The sequence below is a fragment of the Rhinichthys klamathensis genome, unplaced genomic scaffold (assembly GCF_029890125.1).
Source record: "Rhinichthys klamathensis goyatoka isolate OS25496 unplaced genomic scaffold, OSU_Roscu_1.1 h1tg000058l_1, whole genome shotgun sequence".
NCBI classification, from domain to species: Eukaryota; Metazoa; Chordata; class Actinopteri; order Cypriniformes; family Leuciscidae; genus Rhinichthys; species Rhinichthys klamathensis.
In genome coordinates, this window is record NW_026606603.1 from 227,501 (window position 1) to 250,000 (window position 22,500).

Consider the following 22,500-nt stretch of genomic DNA (forward strand, 5'->3'; position numbering starts at 1 on the left):
CTTTCGTTTTTTTTTTAAGTATTAAATTTTCATGTACTAAATTGACTAAAAGTACAAATAAATTAAATGTAAAAAGATGGATCTCTGTACGGTTTATAGCGGCTTCCATTGGCTGTCTGTGGATTGTTTTGTGATGTTTCATGCCATACGTGTTGTTTTTTTAATATGCTTTAACAAGATTTTCAACTTTTAAAGGGGTCATCATTACATGGACTTTTTATTTATTTTAATATGTTCTTTGAGGTTCACTTATAATGTTAATAAAGTTTTGCACACACACACACACACACACACACACACACACACACACACACACAAAACAAATATATGTGCATAAAAACGATTAATTTCTACATTCTGAAATGAGTTTTTAAGACGCGGCTCCTTTAAGGCTTGTCAGTTAATCGGCCACTGTTATTGACTAACATATCAAAACTCATTCGCTATTGCACTCAAGTGTTTTGAAAACATTATCCATATAAAATCATTCATATAAAACCATAATTTACAGACAAAGCATTATAAAATCATTTACTTACGGTTTATGATTCAGCTGCTATCAGATTCAACACAGTCGCTACTTCATCTGTCAAGAAAAGTATCTTTGCGAACTCTCTCGATTATAAAACAAAATGCTCTGAACAAATATAATCCTCTGGCGATTAAAAATAAAGCACCCACTTGTTTCTGACGTTGGGATCCCTATGAATCTCTACATTACAGAGACACTAATAATGAGAGGTTTATATGGACGCGTCAAAGCGATCGTTTTTCTGTCGTCAACCGAACTCAGTGGGCGGGGCCTATGGTGCAATGCTGTATTACTATTGGTCAATATCTTGATGGGGACAGTCATATGCAAATGTATGATGTCACAGATGCTGCTATATATAAAAAGCTTGATTTTGGAGCTTGGTAAAATAAATGCGTTGTTTTTAATGAGGATGATGTTTTAAGCTCTAAAACTTGCAGGATGTTTTAATGGTACAAAGACCTTTTATATTTCAAAAGATCAAGGCAAATTTGATTTCTCATGTCATGACCCCTTGAAAGTAACATATCATCCCATGTGGATTTGTTGCTGAAACTCATTTCCTTACATTATGAACAGAGTTCAGGTCAAAAAAAAACAAAAAAACACCAACAACAAGACATTTCCCATAGAATTATTTATTCAGCTGCTGAACATCTTTTCACATATGACTATACATACAAATCAACTCTAGTAAATAAACTCTGAAACAACCGTGAAAGCAGTCGCTTCTACTTTAATACTAAAATCATTTGAATTATCAGAACAGAGAGGAGAGTATTCACACATGTACAGGATTCAGTTCATATACAGAGTCAAAGTTGTTTGGATCAGTCGGAAATAAAAGTTAAAATTAAAGCCTTGTCACTTAATAATAAACCATTGTCCTGGGGATTTCACTAGTTAAATACTCATTCAAACAGGGTAATTTGGATAAAAATAGCTATTGAAATAAATATTTGATGTTGATTTATTTTCTTTAATAAAAAAAGACAGTCACCCATTCGAGCCTTGATATTATTACCCATAATGCAATGCACTGAACCACAGCTGCACGCTATAAGTGGGGCTTTTGTGCTCCAGTGGTTTAGACTAGTATCACTTCAAATAATTCATGAAACATGAAATAAACGACAATCTGAACAGCCAAAGAGCTTCCAGAATACTTAAAAAGACGCGTTAAAAAGCAGTCGCCCTATAGAACTAGAGCGCTCGATACCCGCTGTCAGTCAGACGCGCGCACCTCTAATAAATACTGCCCTCTCACAAATATTAGTCCCAAGATTAACTCACATTATCGCTTCAGGGATTCGAGGCAAGGGCCACGTCTGTTGCGCATCAGAAATGACACAATTTCAGAGAAATTATTCAGTAATGTGAATCTGTGCTAGAGAACCAGAGCGTGAAATTAAACACACCAGAGACAAGAGCACAAGAACTCCAGGCTCTGATTCCAAAACAGGAACTTTTAGTCAATTTCATCATTTTAGAAATGTCAAGGCCATATTTCACCACAAAATCAAGATACACATTAAAACATTTTTTATATATATATATATATATATATATATATATATATATATATATATATATATATATATATGTGTGTGTGTGTGAGAGAAATAAAACATCTATTAATACAAACACACAATTACATACATACACATATACACACACATACACGGTGCAAAAGTCTTAGGCACGTTAGTATTCTCACCCCCAAAAGATGGTTAACCCAGTTATTTATATCTTTTGTTGTTTCCGTATTAATAGATGTTTTAATTTACACACAAACATGCATATATATATATATATATGTCATACCTGTCAACACTCCCGTTTTTCCCGGGTTTCTCCCGTTTTTTAGCCCTATCTCCCGGACCCCTCCCGGTTTGTTATTTCTCCCGGGAAACTCCCGTAATTTGCATGGCCCAAACTCCTTTATGAATAATCGGACCAATATGTTTGTCTAATGTTGACCAGTTGCCAGATTGTATTAAATGCATTATATTCACACAATCCACAGACCATTTACAATTTCAACCCGTTTGTCACCTCAACCTGGCAACCTATAACCCAGTTGCGCAGTCGCGGAAAGTTTAACCCGAAAGCGAGCCGATAGACATGATGGCAGGTGAAGGTGGTGTCCCCGCAATGAAACTGAAGTACAGTTTGTAACGCGTTGCAGAGGCCAGACAGACACACGGAGGCGATTGGCATCTCACAACTCGCACTTTATTCCCAAATCTAACTCGTGTAGCCTAACTGTCTGTCACACGTTCTACTGTCCACATCGTTACTTAGTAAACAAAATAAGATAAAAATTAGCATCAAACAGAAATTACCCGCATACATGGGGTGTTCGCATTGACAGTAAAAGGGGTGTTCGAGGCCCAAGGCACATACAATACAATACTGCCGACAGTTCAACAGGGAGCGCATAGCTCTTAAAGGGGCCACACCTTATTTCCAGTCGTTACAAGTTGTACATACCCCCCCCCCCCCCCCCCCCCCCCGGAGAAATCTCCCGGATTTTGAAAACCAAATGTTGACAGGTATGATATATGTATGTGTGTGTGAGAGATTTATATATATATATATATATAGAGAGAGAAAGAGAGATAGAGATATAGAGAGAGAGAGATAGAAAGATATATATATATATAGAGAGAGAGAGAGAGAGAGAGAGAGAGAGAGAGAGAGAGAGAGAGAGAGAGAGAGAGAGAGAGAGAGAGAGAGAGAGAGAGAGAGAGAATAGGATCATTAATATTTTGGGCATTGCACCATTATTTTAATTTTTCATGGCAATCGAACATTTACCTCACAACATTTCTGTATGTTATTTAAAATATGTATTAATTTGGTTAAATATTTATTTTCTTTTTTATTTAGATCAGCACAAGTTAAACTCATTAGAGCAAAACGTATACTTACAATAGCAAGTATACACTTTTCACTTTACCGTGACAAGAACACATGGAAAATATTTTATTCCATATTACAATGAGAATTTGTGAAAATTTGTCATGAATCTGTTTTAATTTCAAAGTGGCAATGCAAAATATCACCAAAAAAAAAAAAAAAAATTATTTTGATTTTGGGATGAAAACGGGCATTTCTTGACAGTTTGAAATGAATGTTTTGGTGAGTCGTGATGTGGACCGGCGCTCGAGCGCTTTCAGAGAGATACACTTCCACAACCCAGGTGTGTTTTTGGATGACAGTGAGGAGAAAAGGCACGAGGAGGAGACCCGTCGCAGGGTTGCAAACATAAACACACACATTCACAGAGCTCTCGTGAATCATTACGATCTTCTCCTGGAGTCGTGGAGAAACGTCTTGCTGGATTAATCACATGTAGAGTCACGCATCTACGCTTGCATAAAGCCCTCTTCGTCTCATGGGGAATAGAAAAATGAATACCAAGTGACAGGTGAGTGCAGAAACCCCCAATTTCCCATAATGCACCGGTGTGCCGGATCATCGAGTCATGGTCTGTCCTCTCAGTTAAACTAGTGTGTGTGTGTGTGTGTGTGAGCGTCTCACTCCTGTCCGAAACCTTCCGTCTCCTCGATGGCAAACATCAGCTTCTCCTTCAGCTGCTCGTAGCTTCGGTACGGAGGAAGATCCAGACGATTGAAACTGAAGCACGAGAAACGCAGGAACATTTACTGCATATGCTGCATTACAATCGCAATAATTATTGATTTTATGATTATTATAAGCAGTATACACACGTATGAATACATATTGCAAATGTGTAAAGAATCACACGAGTATATGAAGCGCTAGGAGTGTCACTTAAAAACAATGAGTTATCAATTTATTAATTAAAAAAATATAGTAAATAAAATCTGTAATTAGTTACTAAATTATTAAATGTAATTATAGTAAATAAAAAATGCTTTAAGATTTACAACTATTTTTTTAATTAATAAGTTACAATTTATTAATTAAAAAATATAGTATATAAAAAATGTAATTAAATGTAATTAGTTACTAAATTATTAAATGTAATTATAGTAAATAAAAAATGCTTTAAGATTTACAACTATTTTTGTAATTAATAAGTTACAATTTATTAATTAAAAAATATAGTAAATAAAAAATGTAATTAGTTACTAAATTATTAAATGTAATTATAGTAAATAAAAAATGCTTTAAGATTTACAACTATTTTTTTAATTAATAAGTTACAATTTATTAATTAAAAAATATAGTAAATAAAAATGTAATTAAATGTAATTAGTTACTAAATTATTAAATGTAATTATAGTAAATAAAAAAAATGCCTTAAGATTTACAACTAATTACATTTAATAATTTAGTAACTAATTACATTTAATTACATTTTTTATTTACTATATTTTTTTAATCAATAAATTAATAAATTGATAACTTATTAATTTAAAAAATATAGTGAATAAATGCTTTAGGTTTACAACTAATTACATTTAATCATTTAGATAACTATTGAATAATTAAATGAATAAAAAAGTCAATAACAACTAGTAACACTTTACAATTAAGTTGACATTAGTTAACATGATCTAACAATGAAAAAAAGTTTTATACATTATTAAAATCAAAAGTTGTATCTGTTATTATTTTAATATATTAATATAATTTAAATTATTTAATGGACCTGAGCTAACATGAACTAACAGTAAAGAGTTGAATTTTTATTAAATAACGTTAATAAAGTTAATATTAATTCATACATTAACTAAAGTTACCTAATGGACACTATGATCAATATACAGGTGAAACTCGAAAAATTAGAATATGGTGCAAAAGTTCATTTATTTCAGTAATTCAACTTAAAAGGTGAAACTAATATATTATATAGACTCATTACATGCAAAGTGAGATATTTCAAGCCTTTATTTGTTATAATTGTGATGATTATGGATTACAGCTTATGAAAACCCCAAAGTCAAAATTAGAATATTGTGAAAAGGTTTTTATAGCTGTAAGCCATAATCATCAAAATTATAACAAATTAAATATCTCACTTTGCATGTAATGAGTCTATATAATATATTAGTTTCACCTTTTAAGTTGAAATACTGAAATAAATGAACTTTTGCACCATATTCTAATTTTTCGAGTTTCACCTGTATAATTATAAAAATACATAAATATAAATAATTAAAAAAATATTATTCCAATAATAACAATATTAATAATTGTTAATATAAGTTATTAATGCTATTATATTAATATGAATTGCTGATTTATAATAATAATAATAATACTAATAATAATTAAAAATGTTTTTGCCTACTAATTAACCCTTGTGCTGCATTATATATTTTACGCCGTTGAGTGCATTAATGACCAAAAATGGTCACATATTAAACATTGCCTAAAATATTATATATTATTTTCCACTTTTACCAAGTTAAATCTTTTAACCAGCATCAGTCCTTGTCATAACTACCAAATATTTATTTTATTTCAGGATTTTAACCCTTTAAATACCAGTTTTGGTGGCAATACCAAGAGGAAAAAACACAAAAATGTAATTATTTTCCATACACTAAATGCAAAGAGGAAACTTTAGCTTTGGATTATCACAGTCTTGAATATGTCAAAGATTAGCGGCAACATTATTTCTGGTGCATTTAAAGATTTTGTGTTATGTCAGATTTAAAAAAAAAAAAATCCCACTCAGCGCGTTAATGACCAAAAATGGTTCCATATTAATCCATTTTCTAAATCATTAAGAAATGATGTATATGGACAGTTGACCATTAAACTACTACTTTAACAAAAGCCTCCTCTGACACATGATGGCACGCTGTACTCACACAGCTCACGCTTAAATACACAGAATAAACTAGTCAACACCAGATCACATCAAGAGAAATGTGAACAGCTCAGATGAATATAATGTGTGTGTGAAGTGTGTGTGTGTACCATGTGTGGCTTCGGGGAAGCCAGTTCTCCTTCCCGACCTTCTCGATGCAGAACTTCTGCGCTCCGTTACTCCCTGCGACCAAGGAAGACAATACAATGCTGAATAAAGTCCTAGTTTTTGTTATTTTTGGACCCAAATGTATTTTCGATGCTTCAACACATTCTAACTAACCCACTGATGTCACATGGACTACTTTGATGATGTCTTTATTTCCTTTCTGGACAAGGACAGTATACCGTACACACATTTACAATGGAGGGACAGAAAGCTCTCGGACTAAATCTAAAATATCTTAAACTGTGTTCTGAAGATGAACGGAGGTCTGACGGGCTTGGGGCGACATGAGGGAGAGTCATTAATGACATCATTTTAATTTTTGGGTGAACTAACCCTTTAAGCTGGACTATGACGCTATTTTTTTCTAGATCTGCTGTACAGCCGAAACAAACTTTGTTGCATTATTTTCCTGCTATCTATCACTCTGTAAAGCTGCTTTGAAACACTCTGTATTGTAAAAAGTGCTATATAATAAACCGATGTGCATGTGGAATAACTCACCCATCAGGTCTGCGAATCCTCCGACAGGCAGGCGGCAGGTACCGGTGACGAACTGCAGCAGTCTCATGCGCTTCTCATTGTCCATCTCTTTAATAAACTACAGAGAAAGAGAGAGTGTCTGAAAACTGGGTGCGATGTAAAAGATGAGTAATTTACCCCAGTTGAAGGAGAGGGCTGAGTCCGTACCTGCCAGAACCACAGGATCTGTTTACTGGACGTGGTGTAGTGTCTGTAGATGCTGTTCCTCTGCCAGTCATTCAGATCGATTTCTTGCATGCCACACAACATCACCTACGACACAAAGCAACACTGTTAAACACTGAATGCATGCAACAGAAAACTATTCGCACACTTCTAATGTCACTCCATTTTGTTATTTAATTCAATGACATTCAGATATGCTTAAAGAGGACGTTTCTTTAGTGTGTAATGTTGCTGTTTGAGCATGAAAACGATCAGTTATTCTCCATATCAGTGTCAGTGTTTCTTCCGGGAACGAACACGTCACAATATTCCTCATTATAATAATTAATACGCAGAATAAAGGGGCGGGGCCTGGTTGAGTTAGTCAGTAGTGTGTTAAACTGGCGTTTATGGAAAGGGGCGGGACATTTCCCTAAACACACTCGAAGCGCTCGGCCAATCACAACACATTGCTCCAGCCGACCAATCAGAGCACAGTGTGCTTTTCAGAAGGAGGGGCTTCATAGAGACAGGAAGTAAACAGAGCGTTACTGACAGACTGGGAAGAGAGGAGCCGCAACAATGGAGAATATGAGGAAAATAATGTGTTTTTTGAACATTCAGGCATGAAAACCTGTTCTAGTAGAGAAAAACAAAATCAAGACTTTGAAAAAGGGCGTAATAGGTCCTCTTTAAGGCCACATTTACACATAGGTGGGTATTTAGAGAAACGAATATTTCCCCGCTTCGTTTTCAATAATAATTACGTGCACACAACATCGTTTTTAAAAAAGTTGTCATTTACATCAACCCGCATAAATACGCCGTCGAGCGCCATCATAACTCTGCCAAACTGGGCGCTCACGGGACGTTAAGCATTTTCTGGCGCATAATGTGACGTTTGAGAACCTAAAACCCCATTTCTCCCAGTCGACACGGAAATCTCCACTTTAGCCAGAGATTTTAGAAATAATCGTTTTCTGTGATAAAAACAGGGTTTTCGTGTAAATGAGAGGCCAAACCGCAGGGAAATATCTGCGTCTTCCCTTCGTGTAAACGGGGCATAAGCTGTATTTTTTTTAGGCATGTGGAATTTATGTGATTTTAAATCAGCGTCTCTCACCTCCAACTCTTTGGCATCGAAATACTGCAGGTACTGCTGTGGAAGAACCTCATTAAATCCTTCAAAGAATGCTTGAGTTTGTTCCTCGACACCACGAGACAGCCGCCACTCCGCCACCAGCCTGAACAGAGCGAACAACAGGACATTTACTACCAGCAAACACTGAACAACACCTGCAGAGGTGTTAACACACAGCAGCTTCGGCCCAATCCCAATCCCGGGCGCCAATCCCCGGCGTCTACACACATCTACCTTCAAAGACAACATCTTACAAATACACAACGTGCTTTTGAAACATACTTTACGGGCAAATAATATAAATAATAATATATATATATATATATATATATATATATATATATAAAAAAATACATATATACAGACACACTTTCCTGGGCAGAATTGGAATTGGACAAACCAAAAATGGTAAAATATTTAGTAGTTTTTTAATGGTCTTAATCATTTTAATCACAAATCACTGGTCAGGAAATTAGCAAGAATTGCATAAATACTGTAGTAGATAAAGATAAAGCAATGTTAATGGCTTCAAACAGTTCTTGAGTGGTTGAAAAACGTCTTCCAGTTCATCTAAGTTCAATGTGAGAACAAATATTCTCCATATAGTTCAAATCTGGACTCTGACCTGCCAAAATATGAGCCTGATGGGACTTTTTAAACCGCAAGATAACTACATTTGATGAAAATCACCTGTCAGGTTCTCGAATCTATGCTTATGAGAGTCAGTTAGGTATCCTCTCACATTATTTTTTGACAGACATCCATGTGGATTTGAAAACAGTGGATCGTAAGGTAATATTTATTTATTACTTAGCCGGCAAGTATTGAGTGAAGTGAGTGATGCTCATGAGTGAGTTATGTCCATGTTTTTAGCGCTAATATATTCCAACCGCCATTCAGCCGATGTTTTTGACGGATGTGATAACATGCATGAGGGGTAACATGCAACTAGGTTTTATTTCTGGGTAATTATAAAACATGCTGAGACGTTCGAAATGCTTTTTGAGTCGTTCATTAAGGATATTTAATGGCACAACTAGATAATAAATTTAGCTCAAACAATTACCAAGCAATGCTTGGTAATTGTTAAAATGATATCTGGTGTCTGAATAATTTTAGGTTTGACTGTATATTCACGTCACTCAATCACGCTGTGTGTGAAAGGCCCTTAAAGCGTCTCGAGGGCTTTATGTGTGTGTGTGTGTGGGGTTTGGCTTTGATAAGCAGGAAGAGTGTATGATTGAGAGGTTCACCTGATGTACTCCTCCTTGTTCTCCTCCGTGACCTGGACGTTCCCGCCGTCCGGCTTCAGCTCGTGAGTGGAAACCTCACCCAGGATCTCCTTATCCACAGAGAAATACATCTCCAGGCCACACTCCTCGATGTTATTATCCCTGACAACACACACACACACTTTGAGAGGCGTTTGTGACTGAAATCACGTTACGCTGAGCTGCGTTTCAGACATGAGAAACATCTGTGGGGTTTATAAACACACCATACATACACAGAAAGTCATAATAACTTGTGCCACTAACAAAAAGTATCCATATACAATAATTTCTGGTGATCATTTGAATGGATGGTATTTATTTATTGTCAGTATATAGTCTAAAGCGACTATAAAAAACAACGAGTTCATTGTTTCTGCCTTAAATTATTACATTGTTTAAAATAATATTTTTTTTAGCTAACTGTGATTTTGTATATGTACATTTCTGAAATACGTAGAGTTTCCTCTGATAATAACAGATAAAACTAAATTGTAATGTGGACTTGTAATGCATTTTCTGTAAAGCTGCTTTGAAACGATGTGTATTGTGAAAAGCGCTACACAAATAAATGTGAATTTAATTGAACAAAGTAAATAATCTAAGAACTTATATTTACATGAATGTGTATAGAATATCCAAAAGCATTATAGTCTTCTTTGAAGTACCTTAGAGTACTATGTAAATATCAATCGTACTTGAATATGGTAATCAGTCGGAACTATGGTTTACAGGAGAAATAATATATTACTATTAGTAATAATATATATACTAATATATTATATAGACTCATTACATGCAAAGTGAGATATTTCAAGCCTTTATTTGTTATAATTTTGATGATTATGGATAACAGATATGAAAACCTTTTCACAATATTCTAATTTTGACTTTGGGGTTTTCATAAACTGTAAGCCATAATCATCAAAATTATAACAAATAAAGGCTTGAAATATCTCACTTTGCATGTAATGAGTCTATATAATATATTAGTTTCACCTTTTAAGTTGAATTACTGAAATAAATGAACTTTTGCACCATATTCAAATTTTTCGAGTTTCTCCTTTATATTGAAGTTCCATGGTAGCACATACAGACTTTAATGCATTATACTTATTCTAAATGAATATTCATCATGAGTACAGTAACGCAGGTGAACTGACTTGATCCAGATGAGGGAGTTGTAAAACTCGGGGTCAATGGACTCCAGGTCTTTCAGAGCCCACGGCTTGTTCAAGATGCGCTTGTAGAACGGCAACGAGAAGCCCGTGTCGATGAATTTCCCATGAAACAAGGCCTACAGGAATCAGAAAAAATAACATGTTAAACTGGAACCATAGAGATTTTCCCAAACCCAGTTAAAATTGTTAACAACGAATAATCTCACCACTAACCCTAACGCTCAAAATAATTAATTGGTTTGAGTAGGGCCAACTTAAATTATACAAATTAGTTCAATCAAATTACCTTTATTGAGTATGTAGAACTTTCTTTTATTTTTGAGTTCACAAAACTGACACATTTTAAGTAAGTTGAATTTGAGTTCTATGAACTTGTTTCTTTTAATTTAGACAAACTTAAATTTAACTCAAAATGGGCTGGGATTTCTATTTCCCAGCATGCTTTGCCATGACACGTAAAAGGGAGAGTAAATGCTAAAATTAAGTGTTATGTAATGTTTTTTTGTGCCAGATTAATGTTAAGAGGGCGATTTAGTAGTGTTTAATGTTTTGTTATGCTAATTTAGAAGAGTTTCTGGTATTTGTTTTTTTGGAGGGGTTCCCGAGTGGAGCATGAGCTTGGTTTGAGAACAGTGTATGATAAATGTTTTTAATTGCTGTACTCATTCATCAAGTGCTATGCTATGCAAATGCTATCAAAGCAATGTGTCACCAATTAGCAAGGTAGCATTTTTTTAATTAGCTGGTTAAAAATAGCGAAGTTTCCACTACTATTTAGGTTGAGATTACATGATAATTTTAAGTTTTGTATGAATTACCTTACTCGCATATTTCAAGTTAAGAGCAATTAAAATGTATGATTACAAAATAAAATCTGCAAGTTCTGCTTACTTAAACCTTGAATTTCTTAACTTAAAAATTGAGGCAACCGATTGCCTTACATTTTTTTTAGTTTTGCCAACTTATTCGGGTTTACAGTGCACTTGGAATACAATCTGACAATGACCAAATATGGCAAAACAAGATTACCATGGCGATGAAGCGTCCAATGAACTTGAAGTATTTGAGGTGGTCGGGGTTGATGTAGGAGGCGGGGTTTATCTGGAGGCAGTAGTTGTCTTTGCCAGCGTACTCGAACAGGCAGTACATGGGGTTCAACACCTCGTGAGATAACAGGAAGAACCACTCCCTGCACCAAACACACAGCACGCATTATTTTAAAGTATTACAAGAGGTGAAGCACACAAGTGATGCTTTCAAACTAAATCACACACACACACACATATATATATACACACACTGCCGTTCAAAAGTTTGGGATCGTAAGATTTTTTATGTTTTTAAAAGATGTCTCTTCTGCTCACCAAGGCAGCATTTATTTGATTAAAAATACAAAAAAAAACCTGTAATATTGTGAAATATTATTAAAATTTTAAATAACTGTTTTCAACTTGAATATATTATAAAATGTAATTTATTCCTGCGATCAAAGCTGAATTTTCAGCATCATTACTCCAGTCTTCAGTGTCACATGATCCTTCAGAAATCACTCTAATATGATGATTTGATGCTCAAGAAACATTTATGATTATTATCAATGTTGAAAATCAGTTTGTTCTTAGATGAATAGAAAGGTTATTTTTTTTAAAAGCATTTTTATTTCTGAAATATTTTGTAACATTATACACTTCCATTCAAAAGTTTTGGGGTCAGTAAGATTTTTTTGAAAGAAATGAACATGTTTATTCAGCAAGGATGCATTAAAATGATCAAATGATTTTATTTCAAATAAATGCTGTTGTTTTCAACTTTTCCTCTGCAAAAAATATCCCTTAATACCATGAACAGCAACAGAAGTTTCATTCTTACGCCATTAGATGGCGGCAAAGACTGTCTTTATGAGTGAGTTTTTATTTTATTTTAAAGACTTTTTAAAAGGACTGAAACTAGTGATTGTGAACACTGAGCGCTAGTCAAAGCATTTGTCTGTTGAGTCTTGCTTCAGTGTCAGGCACGGCAAAATAGGACAAAATATCGCAGAGGACATTCAAACGGATGGTTTATTATGAACATAGGCTGACCTGAAGGAATATGCTATATCTAAATGCAGGTAATACACTCACTCGATCTCTCACAATTCTTTACTCAACATAACACAATAAGCTTCAATGAACAATACTAATGAGAACAAACATGTTTAGGTTGCTCAGAGTGGTTGCTAAGGGTGTTGTGTAGTGATACACAGAACCGTTGGGTGATGCGGTCAACAGTGTTTTATCGTGAATAAAACACAGCTATTGACCAATCAGAAAGACTGGAACTAACCGTTATATATATATATATATATGTGCAAATGAACTAAATTACTAACTTTTTTACAACAAAATTGAACCATCACTGGACTTACTTAAAGGGTTAGTTCACCCAAAAATGAAAATGATGTCATTAATGACTCTCCCTCATGTCGTCCTAAGCCCGTCAGACCTCCGTTCATCTTCAGGACACAGTTTAAGATATTTTAGATTTAGTCCGAGAGCTTTCGGTCCCTCCATTGGAAATGTGTGTACGGTATACTGTCCTTGTCCAGAAAGGAAATAAAGACATCATCAAAGTAGTCCATGTGACATCAGTGGGTTAGTTAGAATGTGTTGAAGCATCGAAAATACATTTTGGTCCAAAAATAACAAAAACTACGGCTTTATTCAGCATTGTATTGTGTTCCGGTTCTGTTGTGGATCCGCGTTCAGTGCCGCTGCTGACGTAAGACGCTGCTGACGTGTGTCTGGTGTGTGTGTGTGTGTGTGTGTGTGTATTCTGGTTCTGTTGTGGATCCGCGTTCAGTGCCGCTGCTGACGTAAGACGCTGCTGACGTGTGTCTGGTGTGTGTGTGTGTGTGTGTGTGTGTGTATTCTGGTTCTGTTGTGGATCCGCGTTCAGTGCCGCTGCTGACGTGTGTGTGTGTGTGTGTGTGTATTCTGGTTCTGTTGTGGATCCGCGTTCAGTGCCGCTGCTGACGTAAGACGCTGCTGACGTGTGTCTGGTGTGTGTGTGTGTGTGTGTGTGTGTGTGTGTGTGTGTGTCTGGTGCGTCCGTGTATTCGGGTTCAAATTAATATTGCTGGGCAAAAAAATGCAAGTCTTCCTCTGTGTGGAAATCCTTAGACATGTTTGCGAAGATTGTTTTGTTTCCAGCGTGCGTCTCCCTCAGACTGTAAACGAAGCTCGGGCGCACCAGACACACACACACACACACACACACACACACACACACCAGACACACGTCAGCAGCGTCTTACGTCAGCGGCGGCACTGAACGCGGATCCACAACAGAACCAGAATACACACACACACACACACACCAGACACACGTCAGCAGCGTCTTACGTCAGCGGCGGCACTGAACGCGGATCCACAACAGAACCAGAATACACACACACACACACACACGTCAGCAGCGTCTTACGTCAGCGGCGGCACTGAACGCGGATCCACAACAGAACCAGAATACACACACACACACACACACACACACACACACACACACACGTCAGCAGCGTCTTACGTCAGCGGCGGCACTGAACGCGGATCCACAACAGAACCAGAATACACACACACACACACACACACACACACACACACACACACAACAGAGACACGTCAGCAGCGTCTTACGTCAGCAGCGGCACTGAACGCGGATCCACAACAGAACCGGAATACACACACACACACACACCAGACACACGTCAGCAGCGTCTTACGTCAGCAGCGGCACTGAACGCGGATCCACAACAGAACCGGAATACACACACACACACACACACCAGACACACGTCAGCAGCGTCTTACGTCAGCGGCGGCACTGAACGCGGATCCACAACAGAACCAGAATACACACACACACACACACACACACCAGACACACACCAGACACACGTCAGCAGCGGCACTGAACGCGGATCCACAACAGAACCGGAATACACACACACACACACACCAGACACACGTCAGCAGCGTCTTACATCAGCGGCGGCACTGAACGCGGATCCACAACAGAACCAGAACACAATACAATGCTGAATAAAGTCCAAGTTTTTGAAATTTTTGGACCCAAATGTATTTTCGATGCTTCAACACACTCTAACTAACCCACTGATGTCACATGGACTACTTTGATGATGTCTTTATTTCCTTTCTGGACAAGGACAGTATACCGTACATACATTTACAATGGAGGGACAGAAAGCTCTCGGACTAAATCTAAAATATCTTAAACTGTCCTGAAGATGAACGGAGGTCTGACGGGCTTGGAGCGACATGAGGGAGAGTCATTAATGACATCATTTTAATTTTTGGGTGAACTAACCCTTTAAGCTGGACTATGACGCTATTTTTTATATATATATATATATATATATAAAAATATATAAACATTGTGTGTGTACTTTCATTGTAGACATAGTCTTAAGCTAAAATATCCAAAATATGTGTGAAAAATAACTTCTGCAGGCACAGAATGGTTCGATTAGGTATTTCTTCTCTAGAAAGAGTGAAATATGAAACCTGCCTTGCCACGCCTCCGTAGTCGAGCCCCTCCTCCCCGGGGAAGATGATCCACAGCCTGCGGCGCAGATCTTGAGCGCTGAAACTCATGATCTGAAGGGAGACACCAGAACAACGTCACTAGACTCTCATGCTAACGTGCAGGTTTCTGAAGCGTTTAAAAACACTCAAACCTGTTCCTGGATCAGAGATCCGTTTAAAACTGGGATCCGGTTTAAAAAAGCTAGAGCTACTAATGAAAAAACATCACAGTTATGGTATATTTTGTAGGTGTACAGCAGTACCTGCTGGAACGAGTCTTCAAACAGCGTTTTGCGGCCGACGTTGATCTTTATGTGCTGTGGCATCGCTAATTGCTATGAGGAACAATTAAAAACAAACAAAAAGGTGATTAAAATAGAACTAAACCAGTTAAAATATAAATTTCGCATTATCATAAATATTCTTCAGATGTTAGCGAATTAAAAATGCAGTATTTATCCATCCATAACAACACATTTGGATGAAATATGCCGAACTAAAGGAAACCCTCACCTGACACCAGAATCTGAAGTACTGAACTTTGGCTTTGAAGTCTCGTACGTATGTGATTTGAGGACCGTTCTCACTGTGGAAAGAGTGAAATAGCTCATTATACAAAGAGATTCAAGTCTTAAAACTGCTTTATATGTTGGTCCTAGTTTCAATCTGCATACAAGTATTGATCTGTAGAGTCAACACACTACTAAATCTATAGCAGTAATGCCAAAAAAGACGTGGTCGTGATTCTTTAGTCACAAAAAACATGTTTCTATTCTGTAGTCCTCGCTGGTTTGCACACAAAAATAAACATGCAATGAAGTCATCCATTTGACTCGGATTTCACAAGTTAAACCAATTGAGAAACAAATGACTTGCTGAATCTGTAACTAAATGTATTGTAACTTTAAAATTGTCAATATCTTTATTTATTATAATGTGAAAAGATACACATTCACAGAAGGTGTTTTGCAGTCTCTGTCACCAATTCAATGTCAAAATATGAAAATGACTTCAGTAAAACTGCTTTGCCTGCTAATCCTGCCTGGTTTCTTAACAAACGTCCTCGAACTGCCCCCAGATCAGCTGAAACACTCATTCACATGGAGTAAAAGTCCTAATAACAGTCGTTTCTAGAAGCTCGTGACGGGTAACGCGTTTTTTTTTTTTTTTTGCGATTATCTCTTCATCAAAAGCATGTCTCGCATTCCTATGACATAGAGGATCGCTTTGTACCTTCAAAAACACTTCATGTAAATCAATACACACATTCTCCAGCTCGACAGCGAGAGGTGTGTTTGCACTTTCTGAGCTGACTCATCACGGAAGATTACAATCGAATTCAGTTTCACACACACAAACACACCCGTTTTTCCAGTTACGCATCTGAGGTCTGATGAACACACGGTCCTGCCTGAAACAGATCATTGTGCATCTCCAAGCTAAATCTAATGAACATGCGATATGAACATGCGATATGAAAACAATTTGAACCTCAAGGTCACAAACTAGGCTACATTTAGGACTTATACTAGGGCTCAAATTGTTAATCATGATTAGGGTTGGGTGTCGTTTCAATTTTAACGATTACGATTCTTATAGATTCCAGTAAGGTAAAAAAAAAAACCCAGCAGATATCCACATTTATTTTAAGTCTTACTCGCAAAACATTTAATTGTAGCTGAATATCATGAAAAAAAATCAACAAGCTAAAGAACATTACATGAGGAACTTCTGCCTAACAATACAACTAGCCTATCTAATATACATTTCAAGCATAAAGTAAACACTCAGTTAATAAAAAATGACAAATAAATAAATATTAAAATTGCTTTATACAGCTGTAAAAAGCAGCTAGCGTATCACTTGGCCATACAGCGGTTTAGACGTTCAGGTCAGTCTGTATTTTACACAGTGTGATGCGTGAGGGCTCTTCAGAAACAATCCCAGAATGTGACAGAGCTCGTGTGTTTGGTCACGGGTCACCGTTCTCTCTGCCAGGTCTGATGTGATAAGCCTGGTTCTTACATTACTGCTGTTTTGGACTAGCCTGACGTCGTCATGCTCAGATGCTAGTCAGAATGCGAGTCTGATCTGCTCCATAGGGCTGTGATTATGGGGCGCGTTTTAACCGAACCAGGAAAAAACATGCCTCGTCTGCACTCAATTGGATCGACCGAATCCCGTAGGAAGGACGTCAAAAACATCTTTCCGATCGACAAATGCCATGATCGCGGTTCTGTTCCTCTTTTAAAATGAATGCGCAGTCGATATCTTCTATAACAGACGCGATGGCTGAATCTTCACATAAATTCTCCAGCGGCAGCCATCTTTGTTGTAAACGAATTCAACCCAAGCGCTCTTTGGTGACGTGGATGATTACACTACTGTTGATCATCATAAGCCTAGTTCACACTACATGATTTTAAAACGTCGGGCTGAACTGTGCGGTTCACACTACATGACTTGCTCTCTGTGAAATCAGGAGTGTTCAAGTTGTTGGGCTGTTCACACCACACGACACAACGTGATTGATCCGCAACAGGAGGTATGCACTACACGAGTTGACAACAACTCTGTCACCCAACGATTCAATCTTGTCTACAAACCACGTTTTGTCACAAAAAAATCACGCGATAAAACAAACCGGAAATGACGCGAAACATCACGTGCGCCAATACCCAGCGAAGAAGACGAAGACCCATGCCTTGCTCTGATTGGAGCAACCCATGCCTTGCTTTGATTGGCTGTAGCTCATGACATCACTGAGGTTGAGTCGGGCGACAGCTCTGGATATCTAGCATGCTAGATATTTTTCTGGGCTCGGCGACGCGTCTGCGAGGCGTCTGCGAGCGTCTTTGATGCGTTGTTGGCTCTTTCATACTAACAGATTGGCGAGCGTTCATCGCCCGCTAATCCCCCGCGATTTGCACGCGATAACACCCTGACCTGTCGGCGAGCTCAACGATTTGCAAATCGGGCTTAAATCGGGCTTATAATCCTGTAGTGTGAACTAGGCTATAGTTGCTCCACAACAGATCAAGTCCAGACAGAACTAAGTTCGGCTGGCACCCAGGCTAGTTTTGGACTGATTGTTTGAATGAAATCGCTTACTGGGTCACTGGACTGTAAACTTTCCCAGAGTTTAGCGACTTAAAATGATCTTATCGCAAACAGAGAAAGTAAATCAGGTTAAATAGAAATAAACTCTATAGAAATAGAAAAGTGTGATAAACTCCCAACATCTAAGATCATCTAACTGCGTGACATAAATTACATTAATGACGCAATTTTGCGTGCTTCAGTAATTTGTGTGCATTTTTTGCAATAAATTGTTTTTTCATATTAAACTATGTTATTCCCTTAACTAAGACGAGTTGATACATACCTCTCTCGTCTCAGTGCGTGCACTCAATCGCTCTGGCGCGCGGCGACACTTTGATAGCACTTAGCTCAGCCCAGTTCATTCATTAGGATCCAAACAGAGAAGCGACCAAACACCTCCACGTTTTCCCTATTTAAATACAGATACACGACCAAGTATGGTGACACACTTAGAAAAAGCCGCTTAGAAAAGCGCCACGTTTTATTTTTTTTATTTTGTGTCACCATACTTGGTCGTGTAACTGTATTTAAATAGGGAAAACGTGGAGGTGTTTGGTCGCTTCTCTGTTTGGATCCTAATGAATGACCTGGGCTGAGCTAAGTGCTATCAAAGTGTCGCTGCGCGCCAGAGCGATGTAGTGCACGCACTGAGACGAGAGAGGTATGTATCAACTCGTCTTAGTTAAGCGAATAACATAGTTTAATATAAAAAAACAGTGGAGTGTTCCTTTAATAATTTTGTATTAAAATCGCATGCGTTAACTTTGACAGTCCTAACTTCAACATAATGATTTGATGAGCATCTATGCAGGTCTGTCACTCAGCGAGTGTTTGATGGACATTCGCACTTACAGGGAGGACTTCCCAGTCCGTGGGTCGATGTAAGTGGTGGTTCTCCGGTTGTGATCTACGAAGTAAGGGATGCCATCGACCGTAAACCTCATCTCCCAACCTTCAGGCAGCGCCTTCTCATTCAGCAAACTGCACAACACAGACACACAGCCATTATAACACTTTAACAAGCAACAGTTTATGAAAAGATTCTTCAGACGAGCTGGTCACTTTTATACCATGGTCTGGGTGAATACTCGATTCTGATTGGCTGCAGGGTGTCCATTAAAAAGTGATAGAGGACACCTAGTAAAGGAGTTCTGGTGAAACTGACCATAGATATCCTTAATAAAGGCTAGATGTCTCGTCCGCGCTGCTGGCCAATGGAGGTCGACGTCCGCACCTGGCGGCCATCTTGTCACAGGCAGCTCGCTCACTCGTAACATTGTGTTTTAATGGTGCATGTACTTTTTAAATAACCATAACTTGCTCAATTTTCTACCGATTTTCAAACAGTTTGGTTTGTTATAAACGTCAGAGATGAAGTTATGACACTGCATTACTTATGAATAATAAGTGTATAAATAAATAATCATCCAGAATTATAGCCACGTTAATAACGTTTGTAAGAAACCAAACCGTTTGTAAATCCGTCAAGATTTCAACGAGATGAGAGTATTTGTGTTCGTGCTGATCACTCATCTTACATCAGGCACCACAGAGAACGCCAGAAAGCTTGCCTGTGACAAGATGGCCGCCGGCGGTGATGACGATAGAGATTCCGCCGTAAGACATCTAGCCTTTATTATGGATATCTATGGAACTGACTGTTTACCGTTCGAAATTAATAAATAAATGCGCTGGCTACATCAGCTGTGAGTAACCATAGCAACAGGGAGTCAAAGTATCCGTTTACAATTTATGGTATCAAAACAAACATCTAGTTAGCCGTTATACTATGCCTACCTGTGTGTTTTAATTATAGGTTTAAAAAAAAACGAAAGTGTAACGCCCATGGGTAGACAAGCCTAACTTACATATGAAAATACGTTAACTTTCTGGCTCGTAAGTGAGCTAAACTGAAGGGTTCTCCGAGCTGAGCGCACTATAAATATCTCCGGTTGCTAAATAAACCGTCAGGCGTGACCAAGGAAACCAAGTTATTGTTTGTAAAAACTTTAGATTTTGATTGTAAAACTAATTAAAATCTAAACTAATGTTTTAAAAATGTGTTATTTGGGAAGTGACCATGGTATAAGCGGGTTGATGCCCTTCGAGGAGTCCATTGTCAGGTATTAATGGACTTCGGTTCACGCCTCGCCGTCATCCATTAATACCTGACAATGGACACATCGAAGGGCATTAACCCTCTGGGGACCAGAAACGCGCCCGCGCGTTTTGCCGTTTTTTTTTCACATAGCAGAAAAATAGACTTAAAATACTCTGTTGATTTTGATCGTACATATAAGTGTTATACATCAATCGATCCTGTTAATTGTCTATTATTTTTCTGTATACTCACAATAAAAACAAAGTTTTGTGCTTTTTGTCAAATAAAGAAAAATAAACATGATGCGAGTTTTGCCTTCTCTCTGTCAGTGCAGTCCATTCTGAAACACGTCCGAAAAATTAACTCTAACTCTGCAAATACTTGTCATACAGGCACGAGAGGTTTTTCTTTATGAAGCTTGAATTCTCTTCTTTTTAATGATGTAATTTATATAAAAAACAAATATTCTCAGTTTATGTAATCTGTATGAAAAGAGAGTGCTGTCAGATTTTTTTTCCCCAGCTCATTACACTTCATTACGCGTTAATCTGACACGCCCACGGAGGACGCGCGCTATTCAAACGCAAATGTCGAGGCAAGCCATGACAATGCCCACATCAGCCGTTCCACCGCGGCGGTAAAATGTGGGGTGTATTTGCTGCCTTTTACCGCCAAGAGGCGCTACAATCATAGACTCTGAAAAGTGTTTGTTTATTCTCTCTAATGCGTAATCTGCTGCCGCACCGCACTGATTCAGAGCGTTTGAAAGCTGGTAGCAGATGAATTCAACAAGTGAAACGTAGTTAAAATAATTCATAATCACAATACTGAAATTAGGCTACTGAAATGAAATTGAATAAATAATGAAAAAGTAAAACATTGCAATAAAAACAGTCACAGACGTATAGACGATAGCTCAGTGGTTAACGCAACAACACGAGCTTCGAGGAGCTTCAATCGACTCGGATCGAATCTCAATGTAGCATACATGTTGTTAACCGATGTTGCCCTACAGCGTTTATGTTTAACCTTCTTGATGCTTAAATAGCTAACTGTTTATAACTGTTTACTTATTTAAAGTCAAGAGTTTTGTTTAATTATTATTACAACATAAATTTGCTACATTCCTGGAACCGCAGCCGCTGCACAAAGGACAAAAACTGATGAAGGAAGATTGTCAGCCGATTGCATCAGAAAATGAAAATGAAGAAGCACGTCTTTAGTCTGCTAAATTATTGTGTAATGTAAAAGAACACTAAAATTACTTAAGTTTGAAACCAAGTTCGAACATTTCAAGGTTTAAATAAAGTGTCGGGACAGTTTTTTTTATTTAAAACAGGGTTGCATCGGGTTTAGAGTTTATTTCTTTTGCGATGCAAAATAAGAAACACTAGGCTAATCTTATTCTTGCGACATTTTAAATTTGTATTGCCAAAGAAATGACAGCTATATTAAACAATTAAAACAGTAGGCCTACAAAACGAAAATTGTCCAAAGCAACATAATTAAATTAAAACATGCGTTTTTCTTTGCCTCTCTCGCGCTGAATCTCTTTTTAACAAGTTTATTTAGTCTCCCTCGCTCTCCATATGAAAGAGGAACATTAACACCTATGCCTATTGTCCTGCGCGCTCGATACAGCACTGAACTGTCCCTCCAACCCCCCACCGGCTATTGGAGTCTGAGGCTGATTTAACACAAAGAGAAGTCACAATTCACACTTAAATCGCTATTCTAGACAGTGTTGATAATGAAGGAATTAAATGATTTAAGTTACATGTAGCCTAGTGATATTTCTGTCATAAAAGCTTATTACTAAATATTTAATTATTTCAGTAATTGATGAAATAAAACTGGTTTGGGCCAGCTTTTTCCAAGCAAAACTAAATATAATCTGAAAAAACGCATGTTAATTTGTTTTCATGAAC

At 37.4% G+C, this 22,500-nt stretch overlaps 1 protein-coding gene across 2 annotated transcripts in view; it reads right to left on the bottom strand.

Moving 5' to 3' along the window:
- Window positions 1-4,050: 4,050 nt before the first annotated feature.
- The window catches only part of itchb (itchy E3 ubiquitin protein ligase b), a 38,687-nt gene continuing 20,237 nt past the window's right edge, over window positions 4,051-22,500 (bottom strand). For both annotated transcript variants that reach the window (XM_056248759.1, XM_056248760.1), the window contains exons 13-24: window positions 19,324-19,452; window positions 15,883-15,955; window positions 15,633-15,704; window positions 15,349-15,441; window positions 11,819-11,974; window positions 10,772-10,905; window positions 9,591-9,731; window positions 8,320-8,440; window positions 7,200-7,304; window positions 7,014-7,110; window positions 6,455-6,527; window positions 4,051-4,174 (exon numbers count right to left, since the gene is read on the bottom strand). In XM_056248759.1, coding sequence (XP_056104734.1) covers window positions 4,075-4,174; window positions 6,455-6,527; window positions 7,014-7,110; window positions 7,200-7,304; window positions 8,320-8,440; window positions 9,591-9,731; window positions 10,772-10,905; window positions 11,819-11,974; window positions 15,349-15,441; window positions 15,633-15,704; window positions 15,883-15,955; window positions 19,324-19,452 — 1,294 coding nt within the window. In that variant the 3' untranslated portion in view covers window positions 4,051-4,074. The remainder of the gene's footprint in view (window positions 4,175-6,454; window positions 6,528-7,013; window positions 7,111-7,199; window positions 7,305-8,319; window positions 8,441-9,590; window positions 9,732-10,771; window positions 10,906-11,818; window positions 11,975-15,348; window positions 15,442-15,632; window positions 15,705-15,882; window positions 15,956-19,323; window positions 19,453-22,500) is intronic.